Genomic DNA, 18715 nt, shown 5'->3' on the forward strand with positions numbered 1-18715 from the left:
ATTAGTGTTCTTCTTCATTAAACAGTAACCAATGCATGAACATGAAATAAACAAGAGAAACAAAATGTAGGCTATCAACTAGGGCCAAAACCTCTCATTCTTTGAGAGGAAAACCTGCACAAATTCTTCTTATAGAGATTCCAATTGACAAATACCAAGGCCAAGACCCTTGACCTATTAGCCACTGCAAGACCAAGGCACAAGTTCTCTTGATTGTCTTCCTCTTCTTGACTCATCTTCCCTTTCGTTCTTCTTAGCACTAAAACATTGCCACCAATTTGTCCAATATGTGATCTTCTATTGTGACACCAAGACTTTCCCTCTCAAATCTGAACTGTTGTTCATATGGTTATCCCTTAAACTTCTTCGTTATTCCTTCATCACCTATTCGGACTTATCTCTGCACTTTGTCACTGAATTCAAATAGATCTGAATTCCTTTTGACTGTGATCATATTCACACTTCAAGGAGGTCTGAACTGTAGCCTTCACTCAAATTGTGTGACTGTGTTTAGGGCACCGAAACAGTCACTCCAATCTCAAAGATAATCCACACTTCTTGTTGTTACTGTTTACCTGAAATCATAGAGAGACCTATCCAGACTTCACTCTTCCATCATCCGAACTTATCTCTGAATTTGTCTACCGAAAAACTCAAATTTGTATCGAACTGATTTCTGTGTTAATGTGAAAATCCTTCACTCCTATTTATAGTGGTTGATCCATATAAATAAGCTGATATGAGTAGGTGAATAGGTGTTTCTTCAAAATGGGAAGCTGACATGAGTTTGTTTCATTCATTTGGAGGTCGACTTGAAGAGGAGGACAGTGCTTGTCTTTGGAGGGCTTCTAGACACTTTAATAGACTCATATACATTTGACATATGCTCTAGAAGAGCTCTTCATACATGACATTGACTCTTTGACTTTAATGACAAATCCTAAGTCTCTCAATGGGAGCCATCTCAAATAAAGTCCCTTGCTCATGAAGCCCATGAAGCAAGTCTTACATTAATAATTTTATTATCTTCTTTTCATCATTTACAAAGATCATAATTGCATGTCATTATGAAGACCGAACCTGGTTACACTTTTCAACACATGTGACTTTTCATATTCCACATGTGACTCTTCGACTTCCACACCTTTACATTTTGTCTTTTTATTGAAAATACATAATGACAATTCACATCATGTGGCAAGATACATTGACACATATGACATTGTGATGACACTTGTACAAGCCATAACTTGGCAATGATAACATGGAACTTCATGATGATGTGGCAATGCCAGGTTGCTCTCCTTGTTGCTTTGTTTACAATATTTATGAGAGATCTACTTTGTTCTTCATCCTCACCCTCGAAAGGGTCTTGGACCAACACCTTCTATGTTATCATGAAATGTCATCACTCTGTCATGGTCCAAGATCTCTTCATGTCTCCATGATGGTTCTTCTTTGTGCTTCTTCTCTGCAAGTGTTTCTTTGTTCCTTCTCCTTGACATCTTCCTTAAGCATCATCTTGCGATGTTGAGGGGGTACACCTGCCAATGAAGTTCACTCATGACAAGGCAAGATCAGTCTTAAAACCATCTATTCTATCCCTACTTTGCTCATGGAAAAGGTTGACTATGATAGAACTGTGAACGCAGTGGGCAAGTGCAAGAGGCAGTGTGATGAGCTTGTTGACTGAAATTGCACAGTGCTTAGAGCTCAAGGAAGTAGGAGACAGTGATAGCGCATTTGAGCTTCACAATGACTGTGGGGAGGTCTCACTGTGGACTAGAACTGTGCACTGCACAGTGTAGGAGAGATAGGACAAGTTTCTACACAATGGGGAAGTCTAGTGGCTAGGGGTTGATGGCTTACTGATTGAGACTATGCAATGTGCTATGAAGGAAAGGCAGGCTTAGTGTATTACACAGTTCTCATCAATAGTGATCCAGGAGAGGTCTCACTATCCACTAGAACTGCGACATGCGCTAGGGAGGCAAGTAGAACAAGGCATGGCACAGTGAGGGGTTCCAGTCAGCAAAGAAGACAAGACTAGGCACTGCAACTACGACATGTGCAGTGCTTGAGGGGTAGGTTTCTATGCTAGCGCAGTTGAGGGTTGTAGCGACGCAAACATGGACTGACTATCCACTAGAATTGCGCCATGCGCAGAGGGAGGTTCACTGGAAAGGGAGATTGCGCAGTTGGCTGAGACAAGCAGCAAAAGGTTAAGTCTCCTAGCCATGAAGGTGTTAACTACAGTGTGAAGGAAGGAGGGCATTTGCATTGCGCAGTTTGCTTTTGCAAGGGGATGAAGGAGGTCCTTGCTATCAGCTACGAGTGCACCATACGCTATGCAAGGCAAAACTGATCAAAGATCAATGTAGTGATTCAGTACAAGCAACAAGGGTTATGTGACTATACTTAGAAGATTCTCAATGTGCAATCATAGGAGATGACCTTAAGAAAGACTCAGTGCACAAGTTTGGGAGGAATAAATTTAATTAATGAGACTCATGGATAAGTTGTGTTCATCACCTGCTAAGAGGGTAAATGCCTTCATAACTTGCACTGGGCAGGAGGACCAAGAAGAGCTCCAAAATGGCTAAGTGCGGGACCAGTAGAGTAACGAAGGGAAAAGTATCCAGACAAGGCTCAAACATAGATCACACACATGAATGCCATCAATGCAAGCCAGTGAAATGCACAAGACTCATGATCAGTAATCACACCTTGAAACAACAACAAAGCGACACTTATTTCTAAGCAAAATAGTTGAAACATCACATTGCGACACTTAGAATACAAGTTGCAACAAAAGTGTCAATTGTGACCAGAAAGTGTGCTAATTTGTAGGAATGTGTCTAGCACATATTCTTATGAGATATAGGAGCATTTAATGCAGAAGGGTGCGTTATAATTCCCTCTGGTGATGTGCAAAGGTGTGACACATACAGGAGTGAGAATAGTTAGAAACGACACTTGCGACAGTAAGAAAATGTGATAATAACACTTGCAAAAGCAAAAGAAAGTGAAAGGAACACATGCCAGAGCGAAGATAACGTGAAAACGACACTTGTTAAAGTGAAAGCAAGCAAAAATGACAATCGCAAAAGCGAAAGCAGCACTTGGGAAATCCAAGGCGCGCAAAAGTGACAATTAAGAAAACTCACTGAAATAGAAGTACAATTGCAACCAAAGTGAGCGGGACTATCAGCATGGGTTGAACGTTGTGCATGCACTGTCCTTATGGACTGCGAGTCACTGTCAACAGTGACTGCGCAAGCACTATAGCTAAACATTGTGCAAGCTCTATTCCTAGAGACTGCACAAACATTACTCTCAAGAACTGTGCAATGCATGTCTAAGTTTGCAAAAGAAAGGTGCGCCTGTGAATTCATCAAGCACTGATCATGTGTGAGCAAGTGACTTGACACTTAAAATCAGATAAGAAGACTTAAACACTTTGAAAAACATTAACCGACCATGAAGTGACCATGGGACGACAGATCGCGAGATCCTCAGTAGGCTCCAAAATTCAAGTGTAGGCAAAATTTTGGATGGTGTTGATCGCAGTGTCAACAATAGGTTGAAGAAGGCCCTTTATGGGTTGAAGCAAGCTCCGTACACATGGTACGCCAATATTGATGGATGTCTTCTTTGTTTGGGCATCGCCAAGAGTGAGGCGGAATTCAAATTATACTATGTACTTGTTGAGGGTAACTTGCTCATCTTGGTACTTTACGTTAACGATATTTTCTTAACGAGATCAGATTAGCTCATATAAATGTGCAAGGAGGACCTTGCATCGAAATTTGAAATGAAGGACATTGGCTTGATGCAATACTTTTTGGGGTTGGAGGTGTGGTAGTAGCCAGGAGAGATTTTGTTAATTTTAGGCAACAATGGTATGTTCTATATGCTTTAGAGCAATTTTACTTCAATTTCTCTATGAGCCCAAAATCAATTTCAGTTTAGCAATCACATAAACATGTAAGTAAAATGTTGATAGAACATAAACATAAACAGTAGAAGACAAGCCAAGACAAGAGGACACAAGATGTGGCACCGGCCAGGGACAAACCCCAATGTGGGGAAACCCTTGATCAAATATTCTTTTAGTCTTCAATAGTTCAGCAAAGAGAGATAGTACAAGTTACAAATTCTGATAATTTATAACAACAGCAAAAGAGCCCTAACCAGAAAAAGACAACGTTGGTCAACAGAGCAAATTTTACCCTCAAAGATTCGGTCAACTTCAATCAACTTCGGCCTCCAAACAGCAAGATGAAACAACCCTTCAAACAATCGAATTATGCCCAGTCAAAGTCTTGGTCAAACAGTCAATCTACAGTCACCCCTAACCACAGTCAACATTGGTTAAAACTCCTCGATTTTCATGCCCAAAATTGCGGCCTGCTTAGACAAAGATTCCTCACCCAAACCAAAGTCAAAATAGGTCAACACATCAAGTCAACGCAATCAAACAACCTCCCAGCAGCTCGGTCAACGCTGGTCAATGCAGCAAACAGAAACCCTAGTTCACACATGTGGAGAGAGAGAAGACTGCCTCAGATAGTGTGCCCAATCACAAGAGGAGAGAGAGATATGTGTGATGAGATGATGGTGAAAATGACTTGAGGTCTCCTTTTTATATGCAACGTTGAGGATGAATTGGGGGCTTGTGTGCCTGTTTTGCTTGTTGGCCAACCTTGACAATTTGTCCATAATATAAATAAATTCATATCTTCATTTGTACATGTCAGAATTGGATGATCTTTAGATCAATCCTACACCTCTCCGAGAGAGGAATCTAATAAAAATATCAGCTGTCATAAATAAGATGACCCATGTGGAGTTTGGCCCTAGTTGCCAATTCCTTAGGCAGGGCAAGTATGCAGTTGAGATCTTGAGGAGATTCAGTATGGAGGATTGCAAGCCTATGTTTACATCGATGATCACCAACTTAAAGAAAATGAGTGCTTTTGAGGGTGAGTTGGTGGATCCTTCACTATATAGGCAGCCGATAGGTTCTTTAATGTATCTAGTCAATACTAGGTTGGATATTTGTTTTGTTATGAACACACTTAGCTAGTTCATGGTATGTTGGAGAATGTAACTAGATTCGGTCTTCATAATGAATTTTGTAATCATGACATTGTATATTTTATATAAAAAGAGAAAAAGAATTTGTATTTATTCAAGCATGGGTTTCATGCTCAAAGTCTAGGTCAAAACATGTTCTTCATGTTTCTAGGGCTTATTGAGTCAAAGATGAATTTTTTTCATGTATTGTAGTCCTATTTGGACTTGTTGTAACAAAAGAAAATAATTATTTTTTAGTCTAGTAAATCAATTTGTCCTCCAAGACCAAGTCAGCCCTGCCAAGGAAAAGTTAGCCTAGAAAAGGTCTCTTCGACTTCTTTTAGAGTGTATATATAGCACAAGACTTCAACTCATTTGGCACATTTGACAAGTTCAATTTGCAATAAGACAAGATGGCAATCTAGAGCGACAAGACAAGGAAGAAAGGAGAAGTCAAAGCGAAGGAAGAAAACTTGAAAAATATGTTTTTCTGTCCACACGTGTGAGCCAATTAGGGTTTTTGTGTGAGTTGCAGGGGCCAAAAGTTGCAAACTGAATTGTAGTCTTGAAGTTGCAAGACCAAAACTTTGACTAGAGCAAATTGTGAAGAGTTTGACCTTCGTTAACTTTGGTATACTTTGACTTGTTTGGAAGAGATCTTGTTAGAGGGTTGAATTGGTGCTTGGCAGGAATCTTGGCCTTGGTCTTTGGGTATTGGAGGTCTCATTTTGATTCGATTCTATAAGAAGAGAAGTATTATTTCTGGGCTTTCCCCTTGGAGGGTTTTTGCCCTTGTCTAGAGCCTATATCTTGTATACTTTGTATCTTTGTGATCTTCACTGTTTTTGGTAATTTTTGGATGAAGAAGAAATAAAAGTAATAAAAGGCCAACTAATATCACAAGTAATTATCAAGTAAGGAAATTCAAATATAATCTTCAAATACTTTGATTTCCCAAAATGGTGGAGCCAAGACAAGTTCATTGGGCACCAGTGAAGCATATATTGAGATACCTGCAAGGTACAGTGGACTTTGGACTGAGTTATTTTGGAGTTGGTGGAGTAATGTTCCAGGGGTGCACAGATTTTGATTGGGGAGCGAGTGTTGTGGATAGAAAATCCACGTCAAGATATTGTTTCAACTTGGGATCATTGATGATCTCATGGTGTGGCAGGAAGCGACAGTTTGTGGCACTTAGCTCAGCAGAGGCAGAGTACATCGCAGTGACCCTGGCAAGTTGTGATGCCATATGGCTTCTCAAGATGCTCACAAGGCTATTTGGTCTTGAGTTGGATCTAATGGCGATACATTGTGATAATCAAAGATGCATTAAGCTCTCTGAAAATCCTATGTTTCATGAAAGTCCAAGCATATCAAAATCAAGTATCACTTCATCAGAGACAGAGTCCGAAAAGGTGGTGTGAAATTGCAATACATTTCCACAGGGGCGCAAGTGCAGATATTCTCAGTAAGCCTCTAATGAAATGGAAGTTCATGTTTTATAAGGACAAACTAGGGGCAGTAGAGAATCCCTTCCTTGCTAGGAGGGTGTGTTGAACACTGTGGTAGCTTCGGAAGGACTTCTACATGAGCTTGGTGTCTTAGCATGTAGGAGATGGTTAATTACCTCTTTGGGTGCTTGCGTGGTGGAGTAATTGATTTATGACTTATTTCCTAAGTCTAACTTAGGAAAAGTACAATAATTAAAGTCAATTAATTATTGTGGATTATTAAGCCAAAGTACTAAGGATAAATAATAAAATTATTTAAGTGACTTAGATATGATCTCAATCATTGATCTCAAGTGAGGTGAGATCTAATCTCAATCATCAATCACTTAGGAGATTAGGGTTAGGGAGTTGGCTTAATAAAGATTATAAAGAGAAGCCTAAGAGAGAAGTGAAGGCGCACAAGTGGAGAGACTGATTTTCTATAGAGTGAGAGGCTCATCTAGACTAAGGAGAACGAGAAAGAGTGCAAGGTCATTCGGGAGTATTTCCAAGAGGCCAAGATTTGGAGATCGAGGGAGGCCAAATTGCTAAAGCGTGAAGGAGGCTGCAAATTGGAGAGGCCGATTTATCCAAGGCAGAATTATTGGTGGAGATTTATCCAGGGCTAAATTGTTGGTGAGAGGTGGGTCGAATTGCTGGTGACAGGTGGGCTGAATTCTCCAAGCCGAATTTTTTCAAGGCTTGATTTCCAGAGGGTTGAAATTCCTTGGACCAAATTATTCCCAATGGGGCCGAGTTACAAGTTCCAATCATTTCATTTTTCTATGTAATTTTTCTGTGGATTGAAATCCAGATTTTCCTCAAATTATTGAATGACGGAGGTTTACATTTGTTGTTGTGATGTGATTGATCTATCTGTTTTATTTTTCCGCTACATATTAATTTCTAGAAGTTAAAAATACTAGTGATTTTATTTTTCAACAATTCAAAAATTGTTTGGGCAATAAAATAAATTACTTGGAATAAATAATTGTTGAGAGAAAATAAATCTAGGTTGGTCTTAGAAATTTAACATTGGACACATTTTGAAAAGCAAAAGAGTGAAATTAGGATCAAAAGAGAAATTCATCATCTTCCATCAAGTTAAGGATGGAAGTAAGGTTTGATTCATTGATGCCATGGGGAATTAATGGAAATTGCACGAAATGGGCTAAGAATTTATGACATAAAAGATGAGTGGTTTGTGCTCAACCCGCCCATAGAAAAATGCAAGGGTGTTGTTGTCCCCATGACCCCCAAAAGTCCAATACCCTTGGAATATCATCTGGGATCAATAACAATAAAATGGATAGGAAGAAATCATAGGTTTCGCTTATAGTATGCATACTGAAATCGGCGAAAAGCCACGAAGATAATTCCAAAATTTTGTTAACTAACAAAAGAAAATCTTATAAATGACTTATCAAGTCCATCTTGTGACATAAATTAACTTAAGCAAAAAATTCAATTCAATATATTTCTTGATGTAATTTTAAGACTCAAAAAAAGCAAAGCTTAATTCTAGATTCAGTGTCAATGTGTGATGTATCAATTGACAATGATCTTATACATCTTATATTTCAGCTTTCCTTTCAGATTTATGTAGCATTGTGTTTATTTGATGTTGTTATTGCTTTAGATGTACAAAGGAAGGTCAATTTTTTCCAGCTATTCTCCAAGCATTAATTGTTATCACTCTCAGAAAATTGTGTGTCCACAAAGGAGTTCGATTTCTGTCCATAAAAGGGAGGGCTGAATTATCCAAAGAGGAGAGGACACATTTATAAAGTTTCCAGGTGCTGAATTATCATGAGGCCAAACAGTTTATGTGCATAGTGTTCTTCCCAGCTTAAGGAGTAAGCTGATATATTTATTCCAAGCTTGAAGATTACCCTTGGGACCGTGTTATTTCTGCCATTTCCCTGTAGCAGCCTATCTATTAAGAAGGCAGAATTTCACTGTATATTCCAGGTCCTCTTTTCCCTCATTTATTGTGTCTTGTGGCTCTCTCTTCTCAAATCTGATATCAGTTGCCTTTTTATCAGCCTTCCATGTAATTCTGGATTAATATATAAATCAGAGCAGCATATTGAATGTCCAGTATTCCCATTATACAAATTTGGTAGACAATGAATTTCTAGATAAACATCTACAGCATATGCAAACTATTTGTCAAGACTCAAAATTTCATAGTGAGCTGGATTACCTAAACTCATAAAATAATGTCATTCATATCAGTAGTTTATGAGATTGTGATGATATTATAAGGCTGGTCTGTAGTCTGGTTATCTACATATATGTATAAATTATACCTCTGCTCACATGTGCTCAAACATCAAATTAAAACTATACCTACAGCAGCAATATCATAGGCTAATTTGACAAATCCTCACACTGAACATTATAATAGAAACTCAGAAATTTGATGAAAGTTTAAGGACCTTTGGGAAAGGATCATTACAGTCAGGTTGGCCAACATATCAATCACAATCCAACATGTTATCGTTGACATCTTTGAAGGTATAATGGGTGCATTGGCATCTTGGATGATTCAGCATCAATGTTCTGAATTGTAATTTGGATAACATTGCAGAATAGATTCATTATATGAATATTGCTGGCCATGTGGAAAAGTCCTACACTACCAGTACCAGGGTTCTGAAGAGATATATCTGATATGACAATATGAACAGGAGTACGAGTGGGAGCAAAATGATGAGCAAGAGGGGCAACATTTGGCCCAAGCAAACAACTTCACAAGACTCCTCTCCAAGGTCCTAAATCAAATCCATACATGGTCGTGCCAACTATCCAACAATAGAGGTGATTTTCTTTTGCGATAGACAAGACGGCTGCAATCTGGGTAAAGCTGTTAAAATTGGCAACTAGGGCCAAAGTCCATGTGGATCTACTTATTCATGGCAGCTGATATTTTTCTTGGATTCCTCTCGTTGAGGTGTAAGATTGATCCAAAGATCATCCGATTCCCACATTTATTCATGGAGATATGAATTTATTTGTGTTATGGGACAATTCGTCAAGGTCGGCCAGCAACCAAATTGCCCCCACTTGTCCTCCATGTTTTAATATACATAGAGGTGCCTTGCAAGTCATTTTATACACACTCTTCTTGTGATCTCCTCCTCTCCACTTGTCTTTGGGTTTTGGTGGGAGGAGAGATCCTAAGAGACAATGCTGCCCTAATGGAGAAGGCTCTACGCTACCATGTAGAAGGCTAAACACTGGTATGAAGCAAGTCCAAACCGCTGGCCTAATGATGCCCTAAACACAGTCATGAAGGCAGAATGCCCTAGCCACAGGTCTAAAGGGAGTTTATGCAGCTGAGGAAATGCCCTAGACCTAGTTGCTGTCATAGGTAAGGACGAGCTGTGCTGCCTAATGAAGACGCCACCTAAACGCAGTCATGAAACAAGGGTTATAATGCTGTCATGCCCTAAACGCATAGAGACCTAAACTCTGTCCTATAAGAATCTATGCTGCAGCCTATTATTGTCATGGATGACCCTATGAAGATGACCTTATCTCAGTCTCCTAGCTGCAGCACTTAATTCGCTGTCCTGAGGAGAGATCTACACGCTGGCCTAAAAGGGACCTAGCCGCTGTTCTATGTAGCACTCTAAATGCTGGCCTTATTCCGCAGCAAGAAGGGACACTTACCTCAGCCCTTATACGCTGTCCTAGGCCGCATTCATTAAGGGTTTGAATGCAGCTAGGGGAGGCCTTTCAGCAAGCCCTAACCGCAGTCTTATGTGTCATGTTGGTGCCCTAGACGCAGTCCATGGAGGGAACTTATCCCCAGTTAAGGAGGACTGTTGGAGGCAGTTTAGGAGGGCTGTTAGAGGCAGTTTAGGAGGACAGTTAGAGGACTTGGTTGCTGTCCTAGAGAAGCTCTCTGCTGCCTGAATATGAAAGAAACCTAAACAACCATACCCTAGCTGCTTTGCTAGGCTGCAAGCCATAGCAAGCAGCTAAGGCTGATAAGCGTAAATGGTTGCAGCATATTGGATGCTGTATGTGCAGCATAACGATATATATTACAGTTAGCATGGATGAGTGTATGTTGGATGCAGCATGGTGTTAGAGAGCATGATGAATGGTGCAGCATAGTGCACAAGTGCAGCATATAGGTGACAGTAAGGATGGGTGCAGCGTGGTGCAGTATGGTGCAGCAAAATGGTACAGCATGGTGATGATAGGCATGGATGTATAGCAGCAACACGATGCATTGCAGCAGCTTGTTGATGATGGGAGCAATACAGTGATGAGAGCAGCTCAGTGATTGGGTGCAGCACAGTGACGGGTGCAGCGTGATGATGAGGTGTAGCACAGTGATGGGTGCAGCATGGTGATGGAGTCACCTTGCAGGATCAGTTGAAGCAGTATGTCTTCACCGGAGTTTAGATCAGCTACCTCATGTGTTCATCTTCTTAGTGAAGATCTCTGCTCTTATTTTGATAAGTCAAAATGTTGACTTCTGATGTATATGTACTATCTGAACTATTGAAGAACATAAGAAGAATTGATCAAGGGTTTCCCCACGTTGGGGTTTGTCCCTGGCTGGCACCACATCTTGTGTCCTCTTGTCTTGGCTTGTCTTCTGTGATTTATGTTTATGTTCTATCTGCATTTTACTATCATGCTAAATGTGATTGCTAATCTGGAATTGATATTGAGCTAATATGGAAAATTGAAGTAAATTTTCTCTCAGCATAAAACATACCTAAAATTAACAAAAGCCAATAGTTGGAACAGTATCATCAGACTCTCAGAGAGACAGTGGTCAAGGTAATCTCATTCAAATCTGAGAAATATTGATTTTCATTGGCATAATGCTCAGCCTGGAAAATCGGTTCCTTGTGCTTTTCTGGGTAAACGATACAACTTTTTATTGATAAACAAAGTATCCTAATACAGCCTGCCCACCCCTTTCTTGGGTTATAGAATGTGTTCCTCATTGCCAATTTGTCATTTATATCCTCCATCTTGCTTTGTATGCAATATTCTCTAGTTCATGAAATGCTTTCCAAAGAAGTTTCTACTTTGACATTTTCAAAACACAGAAAATAGAAAGTATTTACCTTGCAAATAGCATCAATTTCATCGAAAATAATAACATGCAATTCACTTTGGTCACCTGTAATGATCCAAAATCTGAATTAGAACGAAAACATATGAAGCATATCAACCAGAAAATTTTAAGCAAACAAACAACAGAAACCCAGTATCTCTGAAAATGAGAAACAAATAAATTATAACACATGCACACTAATAATAAGCATATGTCAAAGAAAAGCACAGAAAATTTTAAGCAAACAAACAACAGAAACCCAGTATCTCTGAAAATGAGAAACAAATAAATTATAACACATGAACACTAATAATAAGCATATGTCAAAGAAAAGCACTACAGTATACAGATGGAATGCAAGTCCTTAAAAATACGAAGAAAACATGACAGAGGAAAAGAAACCAAAAGGCTAATTTAAGAATCACAATTTTTTCATGCCTAATTTAACAACATACCATGAGTCCTTTGATCATTCTCCGCATCAGCAAAAAGATCCCGAACATTTTTTTCCGTTTCTCCCACATACTTGCTTAAGACTTCAGGTCCATTAACAATCTGGAAATATTTAAATAATACCAAACTAAGCCAAGTTCAGTTACCATAGTAGATGCAACACAGTGAATCCAGAAAACAACTTTAAGACAGAATTAAAAAATATAATATCTTGATAAGGAAGCACAAATTACACTGAAAAAGAACCACACACTTATAAACTGTCAAAAATAACAATCACAATGTATACTTTGGAAGCTTGCCACTTATAAGCTTTGATCATGGGGGATAACTGTAGTAAATGCTTATATCAGACTGCATTAAATGCAATGTGGGAGCTACTTTCGTAGGCGAGCATGCAATAATGCTCATTAACACTATCATAAACATAGGCTGGCTGCCATGATTTGGGTTGTTGTACTACCAATCAACCATTTTATTTTCATTCTTTTCCTCGTGAAAATATTTATTCCCTTTTGTTTCTTGATGTTCTCCTCTAAAGCACTAAAGATGCATTTGACATTTCATACTCCATATTAATTGTATCATGGAGGGCCGTAACATGTTTCAACCTTTGTAATGAACAAGGTTCGAATACTCAGAGGAATGCTCTGATACCAATGTAACGAACAAAGTTCGTATACGCAGCAATAATCTTCAGAATACTTCGAAGATAAAGACATCCATTGTAGGACAAGTAATTGTACATTGAATAGTGTATAAAAGAATTGATGAGATGATGTGAATGTTACAAATGAGGCCTACTTATATACCTAGGCAGGTGTCGTTTCATGAATGATCATGTCTTTTCATTACTAATGACTATTTAGTTAACCTTATTATGTTTTCTATTGCTTATATTAATTTTACTAATTTTATATAAATTAAATTCATAGCATTGTGTTCTTTAAAAAGCTTTGTCCTCAAAGCTTGCTGATGAAAAGGCTTGATCTCTTTTTCTGTTTCGAATGTCTTATTGTCTCGGAACTGTCATCTTCATTGATACAAGATGATATGATCCTCTAAGTGATAAACAAAATTGTTGGATTGAGAATGGATCTGACCATCCTAGATTAATCTTTTGCAGAATCCTCTGATTACTGAAAACCTGCAATGAATTGTTTTCACAGGATTGGATGGTGCAAACTTTAGTATTCTTCGGAACATAAGTTTGTTGTTTATGTTCTAAGTGATATAGATTCGTAGATTGATTGATATGTTTATTCTTGTGATTTGGATGTAAATAAAGAGTTCTTCTTGTTTGACTTTCCTTTAACATGTGTGTGGTAATTTCCTAAATTACTTTAGGCATTGATGTAGTTATAGAATTTTCAATTGAAATCTTTGATGTTTGAATTGCAACTTCTGAGTACATCTTCACTTCAATTGGTTTATCCTCTTCTTGAGTTGTAATATTGACTAGATCGGTATTCGTTCCCTTATCTTCAACTTGGGTTGTTACGACTGGAGACTTCAATACTTCTTCTTTAGTAAGTTGTTCTAACATGTCTTTTAGCGACTTCGTGTTACTTCAAAGCTTCTTAATTTGTGTCAATAGTTTTTCACTATGGTCTTTAAGTCAAGAAACTTCTTCATTTCTATCAACGGTGATTTTGTCAATTTCTCTTTGCAAATTTTGTAATACTTTTCTACCTTCTTCAAAAATTACTTTTGAAAAATCTTGTATGTCTTCTGGTGTTATTGAATTTGACTTCACTGTAACATCTTGTAACATTATTTTTTTCTTTTTGTAAGAAAATGTCAAAAACTTCTTCTTCGTATTTAGGATAAAGGATCCTAGTGTTTCCATCCAGGGTGATCCCAAAATAATGTCACCTTGATCATTCCATAGGGATTGAACAAAGAATTGCGACATAAATGTATAATCCCCAATGTTTAACTGTAAATCAGTTATTTTGTATTGTTTTTTATCCAAAAAGTCTAATTTTTCGATTATATTTGACTCAAGAATCACTAATTGGTTTGCGATTTTAGGTTTTATATAATTTTTATTTTCAGCGGGCGAGATAGAGATAGTAACAACTTTCCTACAAGAGTCCCTTTTACTTTAAATAGCACTAAAGCACAGTTATATGAAGTTTCTGGAAATCTTCCTTCCTTTATTTCTAAATTAGACTCCATTATTTTTCCACTGGCCACTTAACCGCTACAGAGAGCAAGTCAAATCCAGATTTTGGCCATCAACCCTTTGTCAACTTTGTTGTCGTCGTGATTCAAGTGTTTCACTACACAGTTTTGGAGATTCTCCATTTTGTCGTCACGCCTTTGGCCATAAAGAAAAAACAAAATATATATACATATATATATTAGAAAAGACATTAAAAAAAAGAAGTTATATAAAAAATTAATAATAATAAAATTTAATTACATATATATATATATATATATATATATATATATATATATATATATAAAATAAAAAAACAAAAAACAAAAAAAACTAAAAAGTACTTGTGTTGACAGTCGCAAGCTACAACCAAGGCACAAACTGCCCAACAGATTGCCACGGTCACCCGACGCCGCCACCAAATTCTATCGTCGCCATGATACTTCGGTCGGACATTGCACTACACGTTTTGCCTTCTCTCTCAGTGCCTGGAAATGGCACATATACGCAGTCACCATCGCACACAATCTTTGTTTATCTGATGATCTGAAACAAAGTGGAGGTGGGGGAAGCATACTCGTGAGACCAAGAAAAGGATTCCACACCCACAGACTGACATCTTCATCCCAAAGATTGTCGTGTTTCCAGTATAACCCGCGAGATACAATTCGACCTATATTTGTCGTCCGCAAGGTTCCTTGCAGTTTGAGGCTTCGATTACAACACAGGACTCAACTAGAAATTGCAGCTGCCACCATTTATCCATCCACCTTTGCCATTGAGAAAATTCATGTTGCAACAAAATTAAAGTTAAAAATAAAAATAAAAAAATTTGACCCATGCTACCATCCACCACATTCAGCAGTCGCACACTAGCAACTTGTTCAATTAACAATTTATATATTCTTGTAATTCATAGATCATATAAAGTTCGTAATGTTGGAAAATGTAACTAGTTTCGGTCTTCATAATCGTCAATGTACTCAAGTCATTATGTATATCTTATGTTACAAGAAAACGAAGAAAGAACAATATTATTTTAAGCATGGGTTTCATGCTCCATTTTGATGGTCTTCTAGGTAAAGCATGTTCTTCATGCTTCTAGGGTTTGTCATGGCAAAACAATATTTTTTTTGAGTCAAGAGAGTCATTATCATTTGTATAAGGCCCTATCGAGCAAGATGTAACATGTACAAGATATTGATTTTGAGTCTAGAAAGTCCTACAAACATCCAAGCACAAGTCGGCCCAGGAAATGAGAAGTTGTCCTAAAACAAGTAATTTGAACCCCACACGTGTATAAATAGAAGCAACATCGACCTCATTTGATCACCAATTCGATCTCTCTCAAGAAGAAGTTTGATCTGTAGCTAGGAACAAGGAAGAAGCTAGAGCGAAGGCCAAGGAAGCAAGGAGAAGTCAAGAAGAAGAAAGAAAGTTTGTTTTTGGGCTTTTTTCTCTCACACGTGCGAAGATTAGGGTTTTTGCAGCTTCAAGGAAGGTCGAAAATTGCAAGTCTGAATTGCAGGAGTCTGAATTACAAATCCAAGTTGCAGGAGGGTTGAATTCTCTAGTTTGACCTTGGAGACCTTGGCTTGTTTGAAGGAAGACTTCTTGAGGAATTGACACGTGCCAGAATTAGGGTTTCTGCAGCTACTACAAGGTCGAATTTGCAAGTTGAAGCTCGGGGACAAAGTTGAAGCTAGAAGCTGGTTGAACCAAAATTGATCCTCGTTGATTTGGTTGATCTCTAACCTAATTGGAAGGGCTTCTTGGAGGGTTGACTTGGTGCTTGGAGGAGGACTTGGTCTAAGGTTTGGGTCTTGGTTTTCTCATTTGAAGCAGATTCTATAAGAAGAGAAAAGATTATTTTCTAGTTTTCCACCTGGAGAGGTTTTTCAATAGCTAGGAACATATATCTTGTTGTTGGAGAATGCATTAGGGCAGCTATTAATTCAATTTCTCCTTAACCTTAATAATTGTTTGTGAACTTTATTTATCTTCTTGTGTTTCTTTATTAGATCTTCTTCATCAAACAATTATCAAAAACAAAACAATAAAGATAATGCACACAGAAATCAGGCACCAAGCCAGGGCAAAACCCCTCCAATGAGAAAACCCATAAAATCTCTTCTCTTCTTATAGAATCTGCTTCAAATGAAAAAACCAAGACCCAAACCTCAAGACTAAAAACCTCCTCCTAGCACCAAGTCAACCCTTCAAGAAGCCCTTCCAATTAGGTCAAATTCAATCTGTTAGGTCCCTATACTACTAGTGTAGCCCCTTATTGTTATTAGTGCAACCCCCTTATTGTATTGTTGCGCCCATGTAGTCCTCATATTGTTATTATTGTGCCCCATAGAAGCCCACTATTGTTATTGTTGTGCCCTTACATTATTATTGTTATGTCGGGCTTTGATTATATTGTGACCCCTTACACTCCTATATATAGAAAGGAGGTCTTGCCATTTGTATCATCCAAGAATTGTTCATTTACGTAATCTAAAGGAAATTTCCCCTTCGAAGAGGCTAATTTTTAAGTCATTGATCTATCTTTTCTTTTATTGGGTGAGCTTGTTGCATAACATTTGGTATCAGAGCTTTGGATTATAGGGTTTCGCTGCTTCAAATAGGTCATCATGGCATTTTCGCTATAACTTGTTTTCAACGAAGCTTCAGAAGCTGCAATTAAAACCCATTTGAGCCGAAATATTGATGAACCTCGTGTACAAATTTCAAATCTTGGTTCACTATATTTTCGGAGATATGATCAAAGTTAGGGTTTTTGCAGGCTCCCAAATTCCATCTCAAACAGCTGACCTAGGGAAAATCGTCATAACTTTCTCTCTAAGCATCAGACTCAAATTTCGTAAAAAGTGACAGAAAGAGCACGAACTGTAGTTTGTTGGGTATCGTTTTCAGGGCCGAAGGTCGAAACAGTGACGTGGCACGTCATACAAGTTCGCTCTACAAGACTAGTCTATAATCAGGTCATCGCAAGAGATTGGGCATAACTATTTCTTGGAGAATCCAATCTCGATCAGACTTGTGGAGTTGGAAAGAGGGCTCAGAGGTCTACCACAGGACGAAATTTCAGAACTTGGAGATCCTAAATTACAGAGTTACAATCGTTTCACAATCGAGCTCCTAAAAGCAAGAAAAAGAGATATGAGGAATTTTGATGGCGAGGATCCGATAACTTCTGTGAAAATTCTATCACTGCAACATCTAATTTACTTTTCCTACTTATTCTTCAACAAGTTATTTATGAAATTCCTTCAATAAACATTAAAATAAATTCTGCTGCAGATATCACACCGTAATACAGAAACAAACACATCAACACATTGACACAGATATTTTGGACAATAGTCCCTAGAAAAACCCAATGTGGGAAAACTGGTGCAGCAAGGGAGAATTTTATTATTTAGCAATTCTTTAGTACAACAGGGTGCCAAACTAGCTTACCCACAGAGAGAAAAATTCTCCAGCACTTCTCCTAGTACCAGCGTTAGCCTGGCTAACCTCTGTGTGGCTCCCAGACACTCTGGGTTAGCCCTGGGCCTCTCTACGTCACCCACGCAGGCCCTCTAGTGACTACGCAGTCTCCTGCTACCTCTGCGTTTGCCTAACCTGCCTCAGCGATGATCTTCAGTGGCTGATCCCTTCTCTCTGTTCCATACTTGCAGCCTCCTGACTGCTCACCAGACCACTAGTTCGAATTTCTCAGCTAACCCCGCTCCAAAAATTGAACTGACTGGTCTCCCTCAGTGTATCTTCCAAGTGACCCTCAAGCCTCCTCTTATACTTTTCTCGTTGACAAATCAACGGCCAAGATTAAGTCCCTAATCAATGGCTAAGATTAACTTTGGCTTGATTCGTGACTTTTGGACTCTTCTAACACAGTTTTATAGTAATTCACATTAATATTTTATTTTCCCTAAGTTTAGACTTAGGGACTCCATTAAAAATATTAATTATTTTAATATCTCCCAAACTGTTTAGAATCTGCCCAAACCATTTCTAGGTATTGGAGATCTCATGTGCTTTAGCCTCTCCACCAATTTTCGTGGCTAGAGCACATCTGATGCTACCCCAAATCAACACTCCCTCTTAGCGAGCACTGTGCTCTAGTAATACTCCTCACTGAGTATCACCCTGATCATCCAGCATCGGTCCCTGTGCTGATGTTAAGCCTCCCTGCCCAACATCCTCTACACTGTTGCATCTTGTATTGCTACCCATGGCTCTGCTATTGCCACTGTTGCATCTATACAATAACTCCCTCTGCATCCATGTTGTTGCTGGTCCTTTCTCCCAACACTGCAACTCCCTCTGCATTCGTGCTGTTATCACTCCCATTTCTGCTACTGAAACAAGTTCTTTACCATCCCCATCTTTTCCCTGAAGTAGTCAAACTTTGTCCTTCCAAGGGCC

General features: G+C 38.5%; 1 protein-coding gene across 1 annotated transcript in view; it reads right to left on the reverse strand.

Moving 5' to 3' along the window:
• The window catches only part of LOC149171324 (vesicle-fusing ATPase-like), a 492059-nt gene that overhangs the window by 346420 nt on the left and 126924 nt on the right, over positions 1–18715 (reverse strand). Inside the window, exons 8-9 of the mRNA XM_089424048.1 lie at positions 12114–12213; positions 11669–11724 (exon numbers count right to left, since the gene is read on the reverse strand). Coding sequence (XP_089280174.1) covers positions 11669–11724; positions 12114–12213 — 156 coding nt within the window. The remainder of the gene's footprint in view (positions 1–11668; positions 11725–12113; positions 12214–18715) is intronic.

The sequence above is a fragment of the Pinus tabuliformis genome, chromosome 4_2, assembly GCF_031772625.1.
Source record: "Pinus tabuliformis cultivar Carrire ecotype Pingquan chromosome 4_2, CPIR1, whole genome shotgun sequence".
Lineage (NCBI taxonomy): Eukaryota > Viridiplantae > Streptophyta > Pinopsida > Pinales > Pinaceae > Pinus > Pinus tabuliformis.